This window comes from Strix aluco, chromosome Z (genome assembly GCF_031877795.1).
Source record: "Strix aluco isolate bStrAlu1 chromosome Z, bStrAlu1.hap1, whole genome shotgun sequence".
Classification (NCBI taxonomy): domain Eukaryota; kingdom Metazoa; phylum Chordata; class Aves; order Strigiformes; family Strigidae; genus Strix; species Strix aluco.
This window is the reverse complement of record NC_133971.1, coordinates 60,442,042-60,457,781: the sequence shown is the minus strand read 5'-3', so window position 1 is coordinate 60,457,781 and position 15,740 is coordinate 60,442,042. Positions and strand designations below refer to the sequence as shown.

Genomic DNA, 15,740 nt, shown 5'->3' with positions numbered 1-15,740 from the left:
CAGCAGTGGGTGGATAATAAAGTTCAGAGCTATTATTGCAATGTAAAGGCTACACAGGTAAGCAAAGACTGTAAATCATGGCTAAGGCAAATCTCTTAAATTACGATTCATTATCATCTAGTGCTGTACATTAGGGGAACCTTCCAGATTTAATTGTTTCAAAAGCAAAAAAGAAAAGACTACTTGAAAAAAATCTCACATCTCAGCAGCCTTTATTGCTAGTTACTTCCTTCTCGCTCATTATTTCTAGCATTTTCTTTTAGAAAAAAAAATTAAATACCAGAGCACACGTAAAAATCATTTATATTGCTTGTGATGCTAAAAACTCTGCCAGTGAAGGCTGTATTCTTTGAACTGCATCAAGGATGAAAACCAGCAGAGCCACAGAATATCAGCTCACATACCTTTGGAACAAGTGGTGCTGCTTCCCAAGTTGAGCAGAGGGTTTTCAGTCAGCCTGCATGTTCTTCTGCTTCTTTGTTGCTCCTACCCCCATATAACCTGTTCCAAAGGCACAATTCAGGCAGAGAAGTAAATCAGAAAAAAGGAAATTACTAGTTGTGGTTGCAGAAGATGTCAGACCCTTCTTCCAGAGGGACTGCTGGGATGGCAGTCCTGTAGCTGTACTTGCAAATCCTAATGAGGAGAGATTAGGTCCTTGGTGCAACAAAAAAAAAGAGCCAGTAATTGGCCATCAGGAATTCATAATCGTTTTTAGTTAGACAGGCACAGACACACTTATGTAGGGTGCAGAACCGATTTTACCACTTCCCTATTCTGTCCCACAAACCCACATTTTACAGGAGTAGTGCCAGCTCCACATCTTCCAAGCACTACAGGTGTCAGCCTTTCACAGTGACCATTTCTAACCTTTTCATTTGCAGGAGTCTCAGTCTCCGGCTTTTACAGAGTGCGTGCCATTGACTACTGGGGGAAGGCAGGCCTGTTCTCTCTTCCTGTGAAGTATGTTGAAGCTTTCAAGTGACTGCAGAGTGGTGCCCGAATTGGTGACTGAGTGGTGTATGCTCCCTGCAAATGACAACTCCCCAGAAAAATAAACTCCTCCCAAGCTGAGGAGGGAGTATTGAAAAGACCTGATGAAGCAAGTTAGGAATGCAAGTTAAAAGCAACTGTCCCTATTAACTCTTTAGAGCTCAAAAGACAGTGTTCTTAAATAGCCACAACTGACAACCCAACTGGTACAATTGTAAGAGGCTGCCGTAGGACTGGGATTCAGTTTGGTAACTAGGAATTATGGGAATAAATATTTATTATTCCCTGTTTTACACTGAGCTAATGGCCAGGACAACCGAAGATTTATAGAGCTCACAAACTGCAGCAGGAACAGGATGAACTGTATGAGTGAGCGTGACAGCAAAGGCACAAGGAGGACCTGTCTGAGACTGAAATGCCTGCCTTGCAATAATGGTTTGATTGAAAAGTGCACAGCAACCACATGTGTCCAGAGCACGAAGTGAACGATCCCTGCTTCCCCACCAGTTAGTCACACATGCTCCAGTGGGTTATTTCAGAGCACTTACTATGTCTTCAGATGTATGTCTCTCACAGAGGGGTTCCCACCCAGCTCTCTCTGCATTTGTGGCTGTTTCTTGGATGCCAGAACTATTCCCCTCACACAGGCAGAGGAAGGGGTAGCAGCTCATCCTCAAAGGGGAAGAAGGCACAGGGAACTCTAGCCTCCAGCCTTCCTTGACTTTTCTGCTTTCAGCTTTTGCCCAAGTCACCTGTTTGCACTGTGGCTTTCAGCCGCTGTCTCTTTGTGGTGGAAGCCACAAACCCTGAAAGCCCCTCTTTCTCTCCATTGCTGTCACCTAGTCTAGTCTTCTGCAACCCTTATAGCTAACATCTGTCCCTAGGTGCCTCTACTCTCAGACTGTTGAGTGACCTGAGGCTTGACTTTGGGTGACCAGATAAAAGCTGAAATGCTAATTAGAGCCTTCTGTGTTTTCATATTACAGGAGAGCACACTCTTGAATGTAACAGGGCTGCTACTGACAACCAATTAGAAAATTAACCAAGAACTGTTTGAGCTTCTGTGCTTTGCAAAGCATGTGCAGAAGTGTGTGACAGCTGTAGATCATGGGCTACAGAACACTCTGGCTGTCCTTGCAGCTGCCAAACACTTTATGTAACAGCAATGTTCCCTGAAATTGCAGGGGTGTTTTTTTACTCTCCTCTTTTCACAACTGGCACAGTTTGAACTGTGCCTTTAGAATTCTTGTAGAGGGAAGGATAACGCCAGTGGAAACAGCTGGAGTGTGTTCCGTAAGAGGAGCAACTTTGTCGCACAAACAAATCCCCTACTGCGCTCTTTGCTGACATCAGCCTCCTCACCAACTTAACAACAAAGACTGAGTATTTGATGAAATGTTTAGGCTTCAGACAAAAAAAACAAGTTTGCACAGTAGGAGAGAGCTGAACTACCTCAAATGGCCTCACTTTGACAGCACAGAAAAGAAACATCTACAAAAAGTCAGTATATATGAGATGAGGCCTTATATCTCCTTACCTTCTGGTTACTTGATCATGTGCTTATGCTGAAAGTAGTCTTAAAAAGATTCATTTTGTCACAGAATTCAGATGAAGTATTTCTTGCCTCACTAAAGTTTGAATAAAGAATGCTAGTCACATCCTAATCTGCCAATTCCTTGCCCATAAAGGCTTGTGCAGAACAGAAAAGGGCCATTGGAGCCTACTTATTTGATAACTTTCTCAGTTTCAAAAAAACTTGGAAGTTCTACTTGGATGGAGATAGTAAAAATACATTTCAAAGTTGCTATAACTGCCCCTATGTGAAGAATTAGAATACACAGTTAAATAAAATCAGTATGTCTTAAGACATATTGTTTTGCCAGTATGAATTGGAACCGCAGAAAAAATGACGTTTAGAAATATTCAAGTATAGGATCTTGAGAGATTTCAGTGCATCTGAGGCAGGGGAAGATACAGGAGCTTGAGAGATCAGTAGAGCCTGTTAGAATGTCCTAGTTGAATAGTCTTCTGCTTTAAAATTTTCCCACGCTGGCAATCAGAATATAGCAATCTTTATCAAACCAGGGACCATGCACTGGTTACAGGTGTTTGAAAAAAAATGAAGCATAGCTGTTGTGAAGAGTATTGTTCTATGCAGGGATGTACTAGGAACGGTATAGGTGTGCAAATCATGAAAAACAGAAGATCAAAAATCACTGTCTTGCTTTATTTAGCACACAAACTTACACAAGTGAGGTCAGTAATGTCATATGAGGCAAATGATGCAAAGCTGATGAGTCCTGGTCGAATGTTCGACTTTTGCAAAGATACAGAACAGAGAATGGTGGTTCACTTACTCTTTCACTGTACTGAAGTCTGTCTCTATGGTGATTTCCTTTAGGGCAAGTTAGAAATATTTTAGAAGACTTTAGGCTGTGAGTTCTGCTGGCCCAGGATTTCTGCTTCTCAGCAGTGACAGACATCAGACTTGCAGCTGCTTCTTTGAAGTGGTTTGTAATTCTCATGCTTACTTTTTTTGTCTTGTTAAAAAGCAAAGAGTGGTGTTTTCTTGAGATTCAAGGTAAAATTTCATACATTATTGTAATGCTTATTGAAGCCACGAAAAAACTGAAATTTCATCTGCAAGGGCAGAGCTTAACATGTTGTAAGATGCAAATAAAATCCAGTTTCTTAGGGTCAAGTCCAGCCACTTCAAAAATCTGTCACTAGGTCCCTCTTTTAGGACTTTTACATTAAACATCATCCAAAGTGTGTAAGGCCCAGTGCTTTTTCAGGTGTTTTCCTGGCAGTAGCAAATATGTATGGAAAGCAGAGCTGACCAAAACTGGTGCAATGCATGTTCAGAAACAAGTTTTGAATATTCAGCAAGATTTTTTTTCTTCTTCTTTGGTGCTTTGGTATAAACTTACTCCTTTAAGCAATGAGCATGTCAAAACAATTCCAACAATGAAGAAAATTTTATATTTCCAGGCTGGAATTTTTTTCCAACAAAGTATAGAAGGCTGCCCTTGTCTTTTTTATAGTTTAATGTCTGCATTAAAATGCTGTTTAATAATTGAAACTTGAGTTTTCTGTAACTATGTCACTGACTTTGTCTGAGATGGCTTCCAAAATTGCATGTTTAACTCTACCACCTCCTCTGTTACTGGACAGTGATCAGTCTCCCCTCACAGTTTCAGTTTTCAGAAGTGCCAGATGTGCAAGTGCCCAGTGGGAGTAGCAGGTGCTTAGTAGTTCTGTAGCATCAGAACCAAAGCAAGACTGCAGAGTGCTCAGGTATGTCTCTTGCTGACTGTAAACCCAAATAGGAAAAATCTAGCTGCGACTGCAAGATGAGATTGTTTGCCTGCTCTTCAAGCAAAAGCTTCTGAGGCTATGTAGCAGTTTTGCGACTGATTGTTAAAATGAATGCTAGGGAAAAACCTTTCAAAGGAGTGTTTTGTCTAACTGTGTATGTACTGCATTTATTACCATCTTTTGTGCTACCCAATAAAACCAGTTTTTAATCTTTCACATGAACCCTGTAAAAACAGGATCTGATCATTGTGTTCTAGAAACTGCTCAAAACTCTTGTGTCAACAACTTAATCTTGGGAAGTAAAGCCTGTTCTCAAGGTATAAAAGATAGCTTGATTGGTGCAAGTTCCAACATTACATAAAAATGACACGTGAATTTCAAGGCTGAAGTAGGAACTTAAATGCATAGATTGCTTCAGTTACCACAGCCCAGGGAAAACTGGTCTAACTCAACATGGTATTATAGCATCTGATCCCAGGACTTGCAGTGTCCTTGCTGAGAGGAGGTTCAGTGGCGCATGAAGGACAATATCCTTGCAGGATTCCTCCTGCTGTTGCACAATCATAGCCTTTCTGCCAGCACTAAAGGACCTCTGAGGACAAAACAACAGTCCTTTTAATTTTTAAACAGCTTTTTATTTTCTCTTGGTAGTGGAAAGTTTGTGCAGGACAGAGATTATGACTTGGGACGTGTACGTGCACTTAAGATTGGGAATAGACTGGTTCTCATCAGCCAGCTCAAACAGCAGACAGAAGTGTGTCTGCCTCTAGACCTACCCTAGATGTTTTATATTTAACTCAATAGAATAACAGGACATGTGTAAATCAGATCAGAATACACTCATAGCCTGCCCTACCCTACTTCATCTTTCACATTTCTGCAGTCAGTGGAGAGAAATGGATATGAGCTAACTCCCATCTGTTTGTTAACTCACCAGATCATATGATGAGGGCCTGCATGTACCTCCAAGAGCAAGGCAGATTCCTGGAGCACATATAACTCCATGATGTATTCTCCCAGAATCACGACTATCCTATGAACCTGGAGGCACAACCTTGTGTGTCTGAGGAGGGATTTCACTGCCTAACGCATCTGAGCAGACTATACCAAGCACAATAAGGATGCGCCTGGTCCTGCATATATATCGGTCTTATTAGGACTCCCGTCTGCTCTGGTCATGCAGTTATTATAACTGTAGACATTAAAAATCCCACTTCTCTAGGACTGGTAGTATTGGTCTGAATGCCCTGGCCAAAGGCCAGGCTCCTTCAGCTAAATGTAAGCGTTGGCTAATCACTTGTGATACAAGTCCTAAGTTCACAGATCTCCACCCTAATACTTCCTTATGGGAGAGGGAGGGCAAGTGGTGAACATTCAATCAATGAACTGACCTTGCACTTAGTCCAGCACAGCAGACTGATATTTTTTCAACCCTCAAATAGTCTCTATGTGTTTTTTTGTTTGCACTGTCTGCTGCTCGTCCTTTGCTTTAGATGGTAGTTCACCATGTTGTTGCCTGTCAGACTAACTTTCCCTAGATCAGAAGAGCAAGGAACACCAGCAAGGAATATTGCTGGCTGAAGCCTTAGGAGTCCCACCTGGAAATCCTGGGAAACCCAAGCCTGAGAGACTTCCCTGCATCCCTGGATAGTGTCTCTGGCCTTGGAGAAGAGTCTTTAGTGATTTTTATGCTCCTTCCAACAGATGCAGTAGGTAATTATTGGATACTGTAGGTAAGATTGTGCAAGCATCTTGCAGAAGCTGTTCTATAACATAGTGTTCTGAAGGTCTTCACTCAATATCAACCTTGTGCCACATACCTTTTGAAAGCCCCAGGAGCAGGGACTGTTCAGCTTGGTCTTCCCTCTATGCTTTGTAGTCATGACTTATAAAAATTTGTGTTTCTAACTGACGGGTTCGCAGGGTGCTGGGGGTGTTCTGGACTGGTAGTTTTAGTCATAGGAAACATTCAAAGTGAATGTGATTTTACTAAGAGCAGTGGAAAATACATGACAAAAATGCTGACTTGGGTTACCCTTTTTCTACATGGAGTTGTCTAGATACTATTCTTTTGGTTGCCTCTATGAAATTCTCGGCCATAAAATCTGTCAGTTCTATGTCTTTCAGTTCTATGCCTCTCAGATACTGGAGGCTGGATTATAAAGGCAGTGGGGAGTAATTTACTGCTTATGCCATTAGAAATGCAAGTAACTGCTCATTTAAAGCAGTGTCCCAGCGTTATTGAAAGTCACATCTGCTTTATTGTTTTTGTGATTCAGGGGCTAGTTACAAATACTCTATGCAGACTTTTGAGTATTCAGATGTTACCAGAAATAACTGTGAGATATTACCAGGCAGCAAGGATCACACTATCAGCTTCATCTCAAAGCTGTTGTTCAAGAGGATTTCTTAGCTTCAGAATTTAAATAGAAATATTGGGGGGAGAGGTATGTTGTGTATGCTAGGGCCCAGCAGGCACCCACAATCCTTCGTTGCTTTGCGTAGCCTCACCTGGGACCTCCATCTGCATAACCCTTGCCCATGGTCCACAAACCCTCTTCAGCTCACCCAGGCCCCAGTCCCCTTGGGACCCTTGGTGCAGGTAGCTCTGCCTCTGACCCACTTTCCAGTCCTGCTTCTGGCTGGAGCCACCTCGCAGGTGTGCCTGTGTCCTGTCCTGTGCCTTGCTGCCCTCACTTGCTGGCTGTACTTCCCAGGTGAACCCCAGACCTGCCCTGTCACCTGCATTTGTCTGAGAATCAGCCCTGTCAGTGGACCCGTCCCTGTCACCACCCCTGCCCTGCTCCCCCTGCTTGGTGCACAGGAGGGACACTGGCCTGCCTGTGCTGGGGCCACCCTTGGCTGCTGTCTCACCTCTCCTCAGCAAGCAGCTCTGCTCTTCCTGTTCCCTGACATGACAGCCGGTAACAAAAAGCAGTTCCAGACATGGGGGTTTTTTTTAAAAATTTATTGACAAATGCCATGTTAGGTATTCCCTTGAAAATTCAAATATCAATAGTATATTGCACACAGTTTACAAAATCCCCAACATTTTGATGTGTTTTTCAGGAAAAACACACTAGTCCGTTCTATTTTATTTTTTTATTAACTGAGTGGCAACTTCAAGACCAACAGGTCTGGTTTCTGTGCTTAAGTATAGGATCAGAAGTGTACTTTTAGCAGGCCCCTGGAAAGAAAGAGAAGTAAATTTTAGTCCTTGTAAGTAAATTTGCAAAGTGCTTTAACAGCCTTTTAGTTTTCGGTGAAGCTGTAGCTACAACCTTCCTAGGGTACTTCTGAATCATAGTACAAGATTAGCATGGGAGAGTGCAAAATTTGCAGTTTGCATTGCTCTGTGTCTTTTGGTATAGCACTTGCACAGCCTATGTTAGTTCCAGCCAGCTGTGAGTTTTCTGTTTATGTGAGCACCTAGGCATGAGTCCACAAACCAACTCCCTTCCGTCTGCTACAGTAAACAATATGTAGGGTCATGGGACGTGGCTGCCCATACCAGTCCCATAACCTTGAATGATGCCAGCACCTGCTCTGTAGTGGAGGACTGGCTCACAAAATGATGTGCCGTTCAGAAGGTTTTAGCTCCTATTTCTTGTCCAGCAGTGCAGAACACGTGTGTTACCGTGGCAGTCCCCCAGTCCAGGTCCTCAGGCCTGCCTTAGGTCAATTTCCAGGCAAGGCAGTGTGCATGTGGAGGGTGTGGGCACTCACCTGCCAACAAAGAGGATTTTCTGCCTCCAGCATAACCCTAAAAAATTATTTGCCTATCTCACAGGCAGCACATGAACTAGAAGATCAGCTCCCATGCCTCCAGAAAAAAAGCTCTCTCAAAATGGGATTTAGACATGCCCAGTTCACATGTATGTGACACAACTGCTGACTCCCACTGACATCAGACACAGTCAGAACCACTGCTCAGAGCTGCTAATCTCTGCTACTCAGACCTCCCAGGACACAAATCATGATTGAGCTAAGAAGAGTGAGGTTGCTCCTTCCTGGAGACAGCTTCTCTTCCTTTCCTGGAGGACAGTGCGCAGACCTAAGGTAAGCTGTGGTAGTCCATGTGGCCAAGACATGATATTTTCTTATTAGATATGCTATAAAAAAAGGTTGCTAAAAGAGCACAACTTAGTTTGCTATGGTTCTGTCACATTTACAGCAAATGCAGTCACCTAGTGTACAAGCTGCCAGAGCAGCCATTTCAGTAAGTTTGCTAGTTAGCCCAAAGTACCTGACTGAAGTACGGGCTGGAACTGGCCAGACATGCAGATTTCTTCCTGCTTCTGACGCACAATGCGCTGAATGGCTGTGGGGAGGCCACGGGGGTTGCGTGAGAAGATCAGGGAGTAGCCATCATCACAGGAGCCGTCCTCCTTTAGACTGCGGCAGGCATAGGTAATGGCATAGTTATCATAGTCAGTGTCAATCACCCAGTAGTTGTCCCCTGAAACATCAGAACACATGTGTTTGTCACCGTGGGCAAAGCAGAGCAGAGGTGGACCTAGTCATTCCACAGAGAGACACCTCACTTCAGCACATGGCAAAGATAGCTTCTCAAAGGATCTAAAGTCACCTCCCACATCCAGTTTATGTCCACACCATGAAGTGAAGAACTGGGACAAGCACAGGGCATCTTGAGACCACATTGTTCCCTGTGACGCTCAGTGCATTTTCACTTTTAGTTTCTTTGGCTAAAAGTATTAGTAGGACTAGGACTTTCCAATGACAAAAAAATTGCTTTATGTTTCTCACTCAAGCATGGGGGAGACAGGGCATACAGATTAAATTTTGGCCATACAGATTACGTTTCCTATACAGGAAGCCTCAGCAAAACATGCCTCCTGTTTTCCAGCCTTGCTAAACTAGGTGCATTTTGGTGTGGCTTATCTGCCAGTACTAAGTGAATGTACTTCTTTCTTATGCATCAGCAGGCCAAGTCCTGCCCAACTTTCACAGATGGAGTCCCAGAGCTATGGGATACTCAGGCACAAAGTATGGGGTGTTCTGGGTGCATAACTGAGGTTCAGCATGAGCAGTTTCTGCAAGGGGGACTTCAGTTAACAGCTCCATTTTGTTGAGTCCAGCTGTGTCTGTCTGAGGAGAATTATGCCTTGCTGCTGAAGTGCAGATGTGGGTCCATATGTCACCTCCCATTAGCTGTGAGGAGTACAAGGACAACTGACCCTCACCACCTTTGTAATGCCCACTGTGCATCCCAGGAAGTATTGTTTCCCTAGGTTCAGCACTGCACTTGGCTGTACAAAATCTATGGGTATGGCCAATTAGCTCTGGGCTGCATTCTTCCTGTTAATATATATGGTGTATAGGTGGGGTCTCTGGGGAGTCTCTGAATCCTGCCCCTTCTGTGGATATAAAAAGCACTACTCAGATAAAAGCATCCCTCCAGAAAAGGATTCTTTGTTTCCACTTGAAGCAACATGAACTCAATTGTTTTTCCTGCTCATATACTGAAACACAAATCTGTGCAGCTGTTAAGCTATTGACCAGCACCGTGGGGCTGGAGAAGTTCACTCACCACCACTGGAGAGGTAGCTGGCTAGGCCCTGGTAGGTCATGTACATTTTTGCTGGAGTGGTTGGGTCGGGTACTGTATACTGAGCAGCCATGTCAGCACAGATCACCCAGAACCTGCAACAAGATCCATGAGACTGAAGATAAAACCCTGCAGCATGTGACCTTCAAATGGGTGTCCCTCACTCAGGACTTGGGCAAGAACCAGACTATGGTTCAGCACAGCTGCCTCAGGAATGGGCATGTCCTTTCTTAATGCAAAGTCACTGTTTGTCATTAAGTAATGCAAATCTGTGACGTTCCTCCCCATCACTGACAGCTGCTGTCTAGTTCCTGCCTCTGCTGTGCAACTGCACTGCATCTGGGGCAGTGCACTGACCCTCCTTCAGCTCAGCAGGCTTTTTACAACCCGTTTCTGTACAAGCAGACAGCCACCAAGCAAAATGATGGACAACCTTTCTTGGCTCCCTGCTAGCAGTTTGCAGAGTGAGCTGACCTGCATTTGGGTTCATTTTGACTCATTTGCTGTGTCCCCAGGTGGAGGCAGACTGCTGGCTGTCCTCTCTCTAACCCTTCCTAGCTCTATTGGCACAGGGACATCTGTTAAAAGCATGGAAATAATAACAGCCACTCTGCTGCCCAAGCTAGTGAAAGGCCTTCGAACAGGCTGTGAGAACTCTGTAGGTGCCTGAACAGCCTATCTATCTTTATCATCCATTTCTTCTAATGCTCTTCTCTGATTGGCATCTGTTTGCTTTGAATACTACCTGTATTTTAGCACAGTTTGTCAAGCATTACCTAGATTTGTGAAACAGTGGTCTTCATTCCCTTCCTTGCACAAGCTGTGCTTCTCCTTTACGCTGCCATTGCAGAAATGAGTTCTCAGCAGCCTTGAGACCCCACTTGGTATTTGAAGAGTCCTTTCAGGAATCTTCCCACCTGTACTGCATGGTATGCCACAAAGCTTCATTTGCCCCATCCCAAAATATTCTGGAGTGCTGTGCTGTTAAGACTTATAAGGTTCATAGCCACCTGCTCTACTCTTCATGCAGTTAGACAGGTTTTGGTAGTTAATGCACAACAGAACTAGTGCTAACCTACTGGAAGCCACAGATTTTCTTTTCTACACCCAGAAGGCTATTTAATCTCCTTACATGCTGTAATTCTTTATGGTAACCATGTCCAGTAGGCAAAATTCAAACTTCCTTCCATCTGTCTATTCAGGCATCACAATGGCATCCAAGAGTTAACCATGTGTTTTCCCCAGAAGTCCATCCAACACTGTGTTGAAAGATCTGTGAAAGTAATGCTCACTCACACTCCTCTCCTTCCCCTGAACCTCTCAGTGAAATGAGACCTGTCCTGCCCTCACAGCCACACACGCTTCACTAGCTCCTCTCACCTGGTTGCAATTCATTTACCTAACTGCTCCATCATTCAAGATTTGATTTTATAATTGACTTTATGCAGTAGTTTTGTGATGGACCCAGACTAGAGCCAGGCTGAGAAGTAACCCAGGACTCAAAAGTGTCTAATGACTGGCTTCTAGTATATTACCTTGACTGAGCTTCTCTTTTTGATGAAGAAAACCTGGTCGTGCTGTGTGCTCAGGATAGATCACCATCCACGACCCCCTCCTCTAGTACCTCATGGTGGCAGCTGGAGGTGAAAGTCAAGAGAACTCACCCAAAAAGCTTCACTCGGCCTTTGGAAGATGCTGTCATTCTGCCATCTTCCTCCACTGTGTATTCAGCAGAGATGTTATCCTGAAGGAAAAGGCCTTCTGGATCCTTCTTGGCCAGAGCATACCATTTCCCTGCATACTAACATGAAAGACTATTAATATCTGGATTAATCACCATGGCAAGATTAGCACAAAAGCATTTTTGTAAACATAGTGCCCTTCTAACTACCCATTGCCTGGCATATGGAGGAAGGCTAAGTTTGGGTGGGTGTGTAGCACACAGGTCCTGCTACACCACGTGAGGAACCCTTGCCTCTGTGCCAGGAGGGTGGATCTGGCAACTCTGCACTTCTGTGTGCATGTACTCATTGTCCTATGAGACATTCCTGCCACAGTGACCCCACACTGAAAGCTTCTCCCATCCTGAGATGCCTGCTGGGAGTCATCCATTTCTCCCCTGTTCCCGTTCAGGCCCCTGCTTTTCCATGGAAGATGTCATCAATGATACCAATTTGCAGCCACAAAGACCTTAGGAAGCTGGCTGAAGACAATCTTATGGCTGCCAGGGGCCATAGTTGACCTCTGATGGTGAAAAGGCTCTACCCAGAGAAGCAGAAAGTGATGACTCTGCACTATGAAGAGGAAAAAATGTGTTACGTAGACTAGCAGCAGAGGGAAATGAAATGAGATTAAGGGGATGAAAATTTCTAGGAAAAAATGAGTCCCTGATACAAGCAGTATCTAGTAAAATGAATATAAGATCTAAACAGGTTACTGACAGACAGGAAGCCCTCAAAATTTAACATTATTAGTAGAAATACTGAGGAAAGCGAACTTAACTGTGTTAAATTTGATTCTTCAGTGAAGCTAATGAGATTTGTTTGGCAAGTTACATGCTTTAGCCCGAAACAGAGTCTATAATTCCCAAATACAGGAGCCTGAGAAAACTTCTACTTTTTAAAACTGGGATGTTCACAAAGCTCTCCCCAGACATGGGTTTGTTTCCAACAAAGCCAAGCTTGTATAGAGGAAGTGCTGGCCCCACCCCAGCTACAGCTGGAAGTGATGTTTGCTGAGGAACAGTCAAAATAGGTACTGGCACACCTGTCTGGACCTTTTCAACACCAAGTTAGCCCTGATTTCCTCCTCAGAGGCAGGCAGATTAAACAAGAGTCAGTCTGTGTTCAGGATACCCAACTAGATAAACTTTCAGTTTGCTATGACTCCCAAGAATGCCTGGTGGTGGATGCAAATCCCCAAGGGCATGTGTTTGGGCTTTCTCTCTGATGGGGTTATAAATTGTTTCATTCATGGAACCACTTAAAGCTGAGATCTGTACTGAGCTTTGATCTGACAGAAGATGATGTCTAACAGAATAACATCCCTGACGTTCAAGGCCAGTATTACCATAGTGCTCAGAGGTTAAACAGTAGTGAGAAAAACAAATGTCAGCAGTGTCTGAGAGACAGCATACAAAAAGAGTTAACTTTTTGCTGAGGAACCTGAGGAACTCCTTTAGATTAACACAACCCATAACCTGTAAAAACAGTTTATATATGAAGCTTCTTTACATATGCTGTTGAAGAAACCATAATTACCCTTTTTGGATCAAAATTGTCTTTCACAGAGAAAGACTCCACTGCACAGGTCTGAGCTAGGCTGTATTCAACACTGGTGAAGATTGAGGCCAGGAAAATATACTGTGCGTATTTCATTCTGCAAGACAAAAGCAAACATGGAGTTTTATTTCACGCAGTAGATATGGGTAGCTAGTGCTGTGCCTACAGATACATTCCCCCCATCTTAAAACTAGTTTCTTTCTGTTCTGAGTAGACTACCAACCCCTCCACTGAGAAACCACTGGGTCATTGTGGTGCCTAAATCCAGACAAAACTGAGCATCAATGGCAATTACTTGCAAGAGTATTTTGCTTGCCAGTAGCATTTTTACGTTATAAATCAAGCCAGGTTCTGGATAAGGTTGGTAAGTATTGATAAAAATTTGAATTTTTTTAAATTTTTGTTTTCACAAGAAGAATAACATTTTGATAAGCTCTGGTAAAGCACTGTAGGTTCTAAGGGTGTTGTTTCTAATCATTTCATGGTGAGTGTCCACTTTGCTTTCAAGCCAGCAGAGCTGTGTTTTTTATGACCAGTTCTCATCACTGAAACAGGCTCTTACTAGCCGCCTACTCTAATGGCAAAATACATCTTGGTATTGTCTGCCCTCAGACCATTCCATTTACAAACACGACAGATAATATTCAATTTCTAGAGGCTTGATTTGCCATTGCAGCACAGCCACAAGGTGGCCGTGGCTTTATTTGTCTCCTCCAGTATCCCAGCTCATCTGCATCCCAGCATATTTTTTTCTCACACCTTGGGAAGAGAGCACCTGCATATACATTCTTGCAGAGTATATGACCCTGAATACCTGTTCTTGATACTAAGATAAAACACAGTTACCTGAAAGTTGTCTGCAGCATCCAAGCTGAGCTTATAACCCAGGACTTCCTAACACCTGAGCAGTTACTCTGTTCCCATCTGTTGCCATGCAAGCTGCACTTCCCTGCTGCAAGAGATGCTAATCTGACCCACCTCTGTTGAAGAGAGACCTACCTGTTGGGGTAAAGATGTTGAAGATCTCTGAGACTACTCTGCTTCACTCTTTGGCCTGCAGTCAGTGGGAGAGTTTTGTGTCAATTGCCCTCCAGCTGCCTTTAAATAATGAATCTGCAAAGTCACTAATTGGTTATTTTTGCTCGTGTGCCTGAATAAAACACTTAATCTTGGATAATCCATTATGTAAAAACCAACTGTAATCCTCACACTGGTGGGTCTGACTGCTATACTAATACAAACACAGCTTTTACATAATGGAAAAAGCTGACCAGAAAGCTAGTAAGTCTGCTGATATGATTGTACTACACCTTTGTCTCACAGAAGTCTTTCTGATTCTAACACGTGTTAGGAGAATAAGCACAGAGCATTAACCAGAGAAACTCATGGACTATACATACTCATCTGCACAGGCACATGTTCATATTTGTCAACTTGCATGGGGTAGATACATGATTAGCTCTTCCAATATCTGCATCATCAAATTAAGGTGATCCTTGCAAAAGTAGAAAGATGTTATGCATTATCTACTGGGAGAAAAAAAAGAAGTGCAAAACCAAAGATTTTAGATTCATGTTCACATCAAAATTTTGGAGTTTCCAGTTCTCCTGTGCACTGGAATATATTTATACACATTCTTCCCAGCTCATCTTGTCAGCATTCTCAGTTACATAAATGCTATAGCTCTCTCCTTCCCAAGGTGTGCTTCCTAGAAGTCTTCCATGGGGATGCAATAAAGCATAAAAAGATTAGAAGGCAGAAATGGCTATAAAAACATTTTTGGAAGCAAACTGCCTGCCATTCTTACAATTTCACCAAATGCCCAAAGAATTTCCCCAATGGCAAAGGCTGCCCGTGTCCTCTTTCTACTCAGGCTCATCAGGGAAGAGGGGCCCAAGAAAGCTGGTTGGTATTCAAGGATCACCTCCTCCTCCAAGCTCAGGAGCAATGCATCGCAACGAAGAGGAAGTCAGGTAAAACCACCAGGAGGCCTGCATGGATGAACAAGTAGCTCATGGACAAGCTCATACATAAAAAGGAAGCCTACAGAGGGTTGAAGCAAGGACAGCTAGCCTGGGAGGAATACAGAGAAACTGTCCAGATAGCCAGGGATCAGGTTAGGAGGCCCAAAACCCTGCTAAAATTAAATCTGACCAGGGACATCAAGGGCAACAAAAAAGCTTTTACAGGTATGTCGGTGATAAAAGGAAGACTAGGGAAAATGTGGGCCCTCTCTGGAAGTAAAAGGGAGACTTGGTAACCTGGGATGTGGAGAAGGCTGAGTCAACAACTTTTTTGCCTCATTCTTCACCTGCAAGCACACCAGCCACACTGCCCAAGATGCAGAAGGTAAAGGCAGGGACTGGGAGAAGGAAGAACTGCCACTGTAGGAGAAGATCAGGTTTGAGACCATCTAAGGAACTTGCAGGTGCACAAGTCTATGGCATCTGATGAGATGCATCTGTGGGTCCTGAGAGAACTGGCAGATGAAGTGGCTAAGCCACTATCCACTGTATTTGAGAAGTTGTGACAGTCCGGTGAGGTTCCTGCTGACTGGAAAAGGGAAAATCCCTTCCCAT

The 15,740-nt window shown here is 43.7% G+C and overlaps 2 protein-coding genes across 6 annotated transcripts in view; one reads left to right on the top strand and one right to left on the bottom strand.

Moving 5' to 3' along the window:
* IDUA (alpha-L-iduronidase) overlaps positions 1–4,527 on the top strand; it is a 47,378-nt gene extending 42,851 nt beyond the window's left edge. For all 4 annotated transcript variants that reach the window (XR_012621522.1, XM_074811707.1, XM_074811708.1 and 1 more), the window contains one exon: positions 885–4,527. Coding sequence is in view for 3 of the 4 variants with exons in the window: in XM_074811707.1 (XP_074667808.1) it covers positions 885–985 (101 nt within the window). In the remaining variant the exon portion in view is untranslated. The remainder of the gene's footprint in view (positions 1–884) is intronic.
* Positions 4,528–7,398: 2,871 nt separating this feature from the next.
* On the bottom strand, positions 7,399–14,266 carry LOC141918526 (purpurin). Of its 2 annotated transcripts, XM_074813139.1 has the most exons (6): positions 14,161–14,266; positions 13,141–13,258; positions 11,545–11,681; positions 9,863–9,975; positions 8,558–8,770; positions 7,399–7,498 (listed from the first exon to the last, which is right to left on the bottom strand). In XM_074813139.1, the coding sequence occupies exons 2-6, from the start codon at positions 13,255–13,257 to the stop codon at positions 7,488–7,490; spliced, it is 591 nt and encodes a 196-aa protein (XP_074669240.1). In that variant the 5' UTR covers position 13,258; positions 14,161–14,266; the 3' UTR covers positions 7,399–7,487. The 2 variants fall into 2 exon arrangements, with proteins under 2 accessions (XP_074669240.1, XP_074669239.1); XM_074813138.1 differs by lacking the exon at positions 7,399–7,498 and having other exon boundaries at positions 8,544–8,770.
* Positions 14,267–15,740: the final 1,474 nt, after the last annotated feature.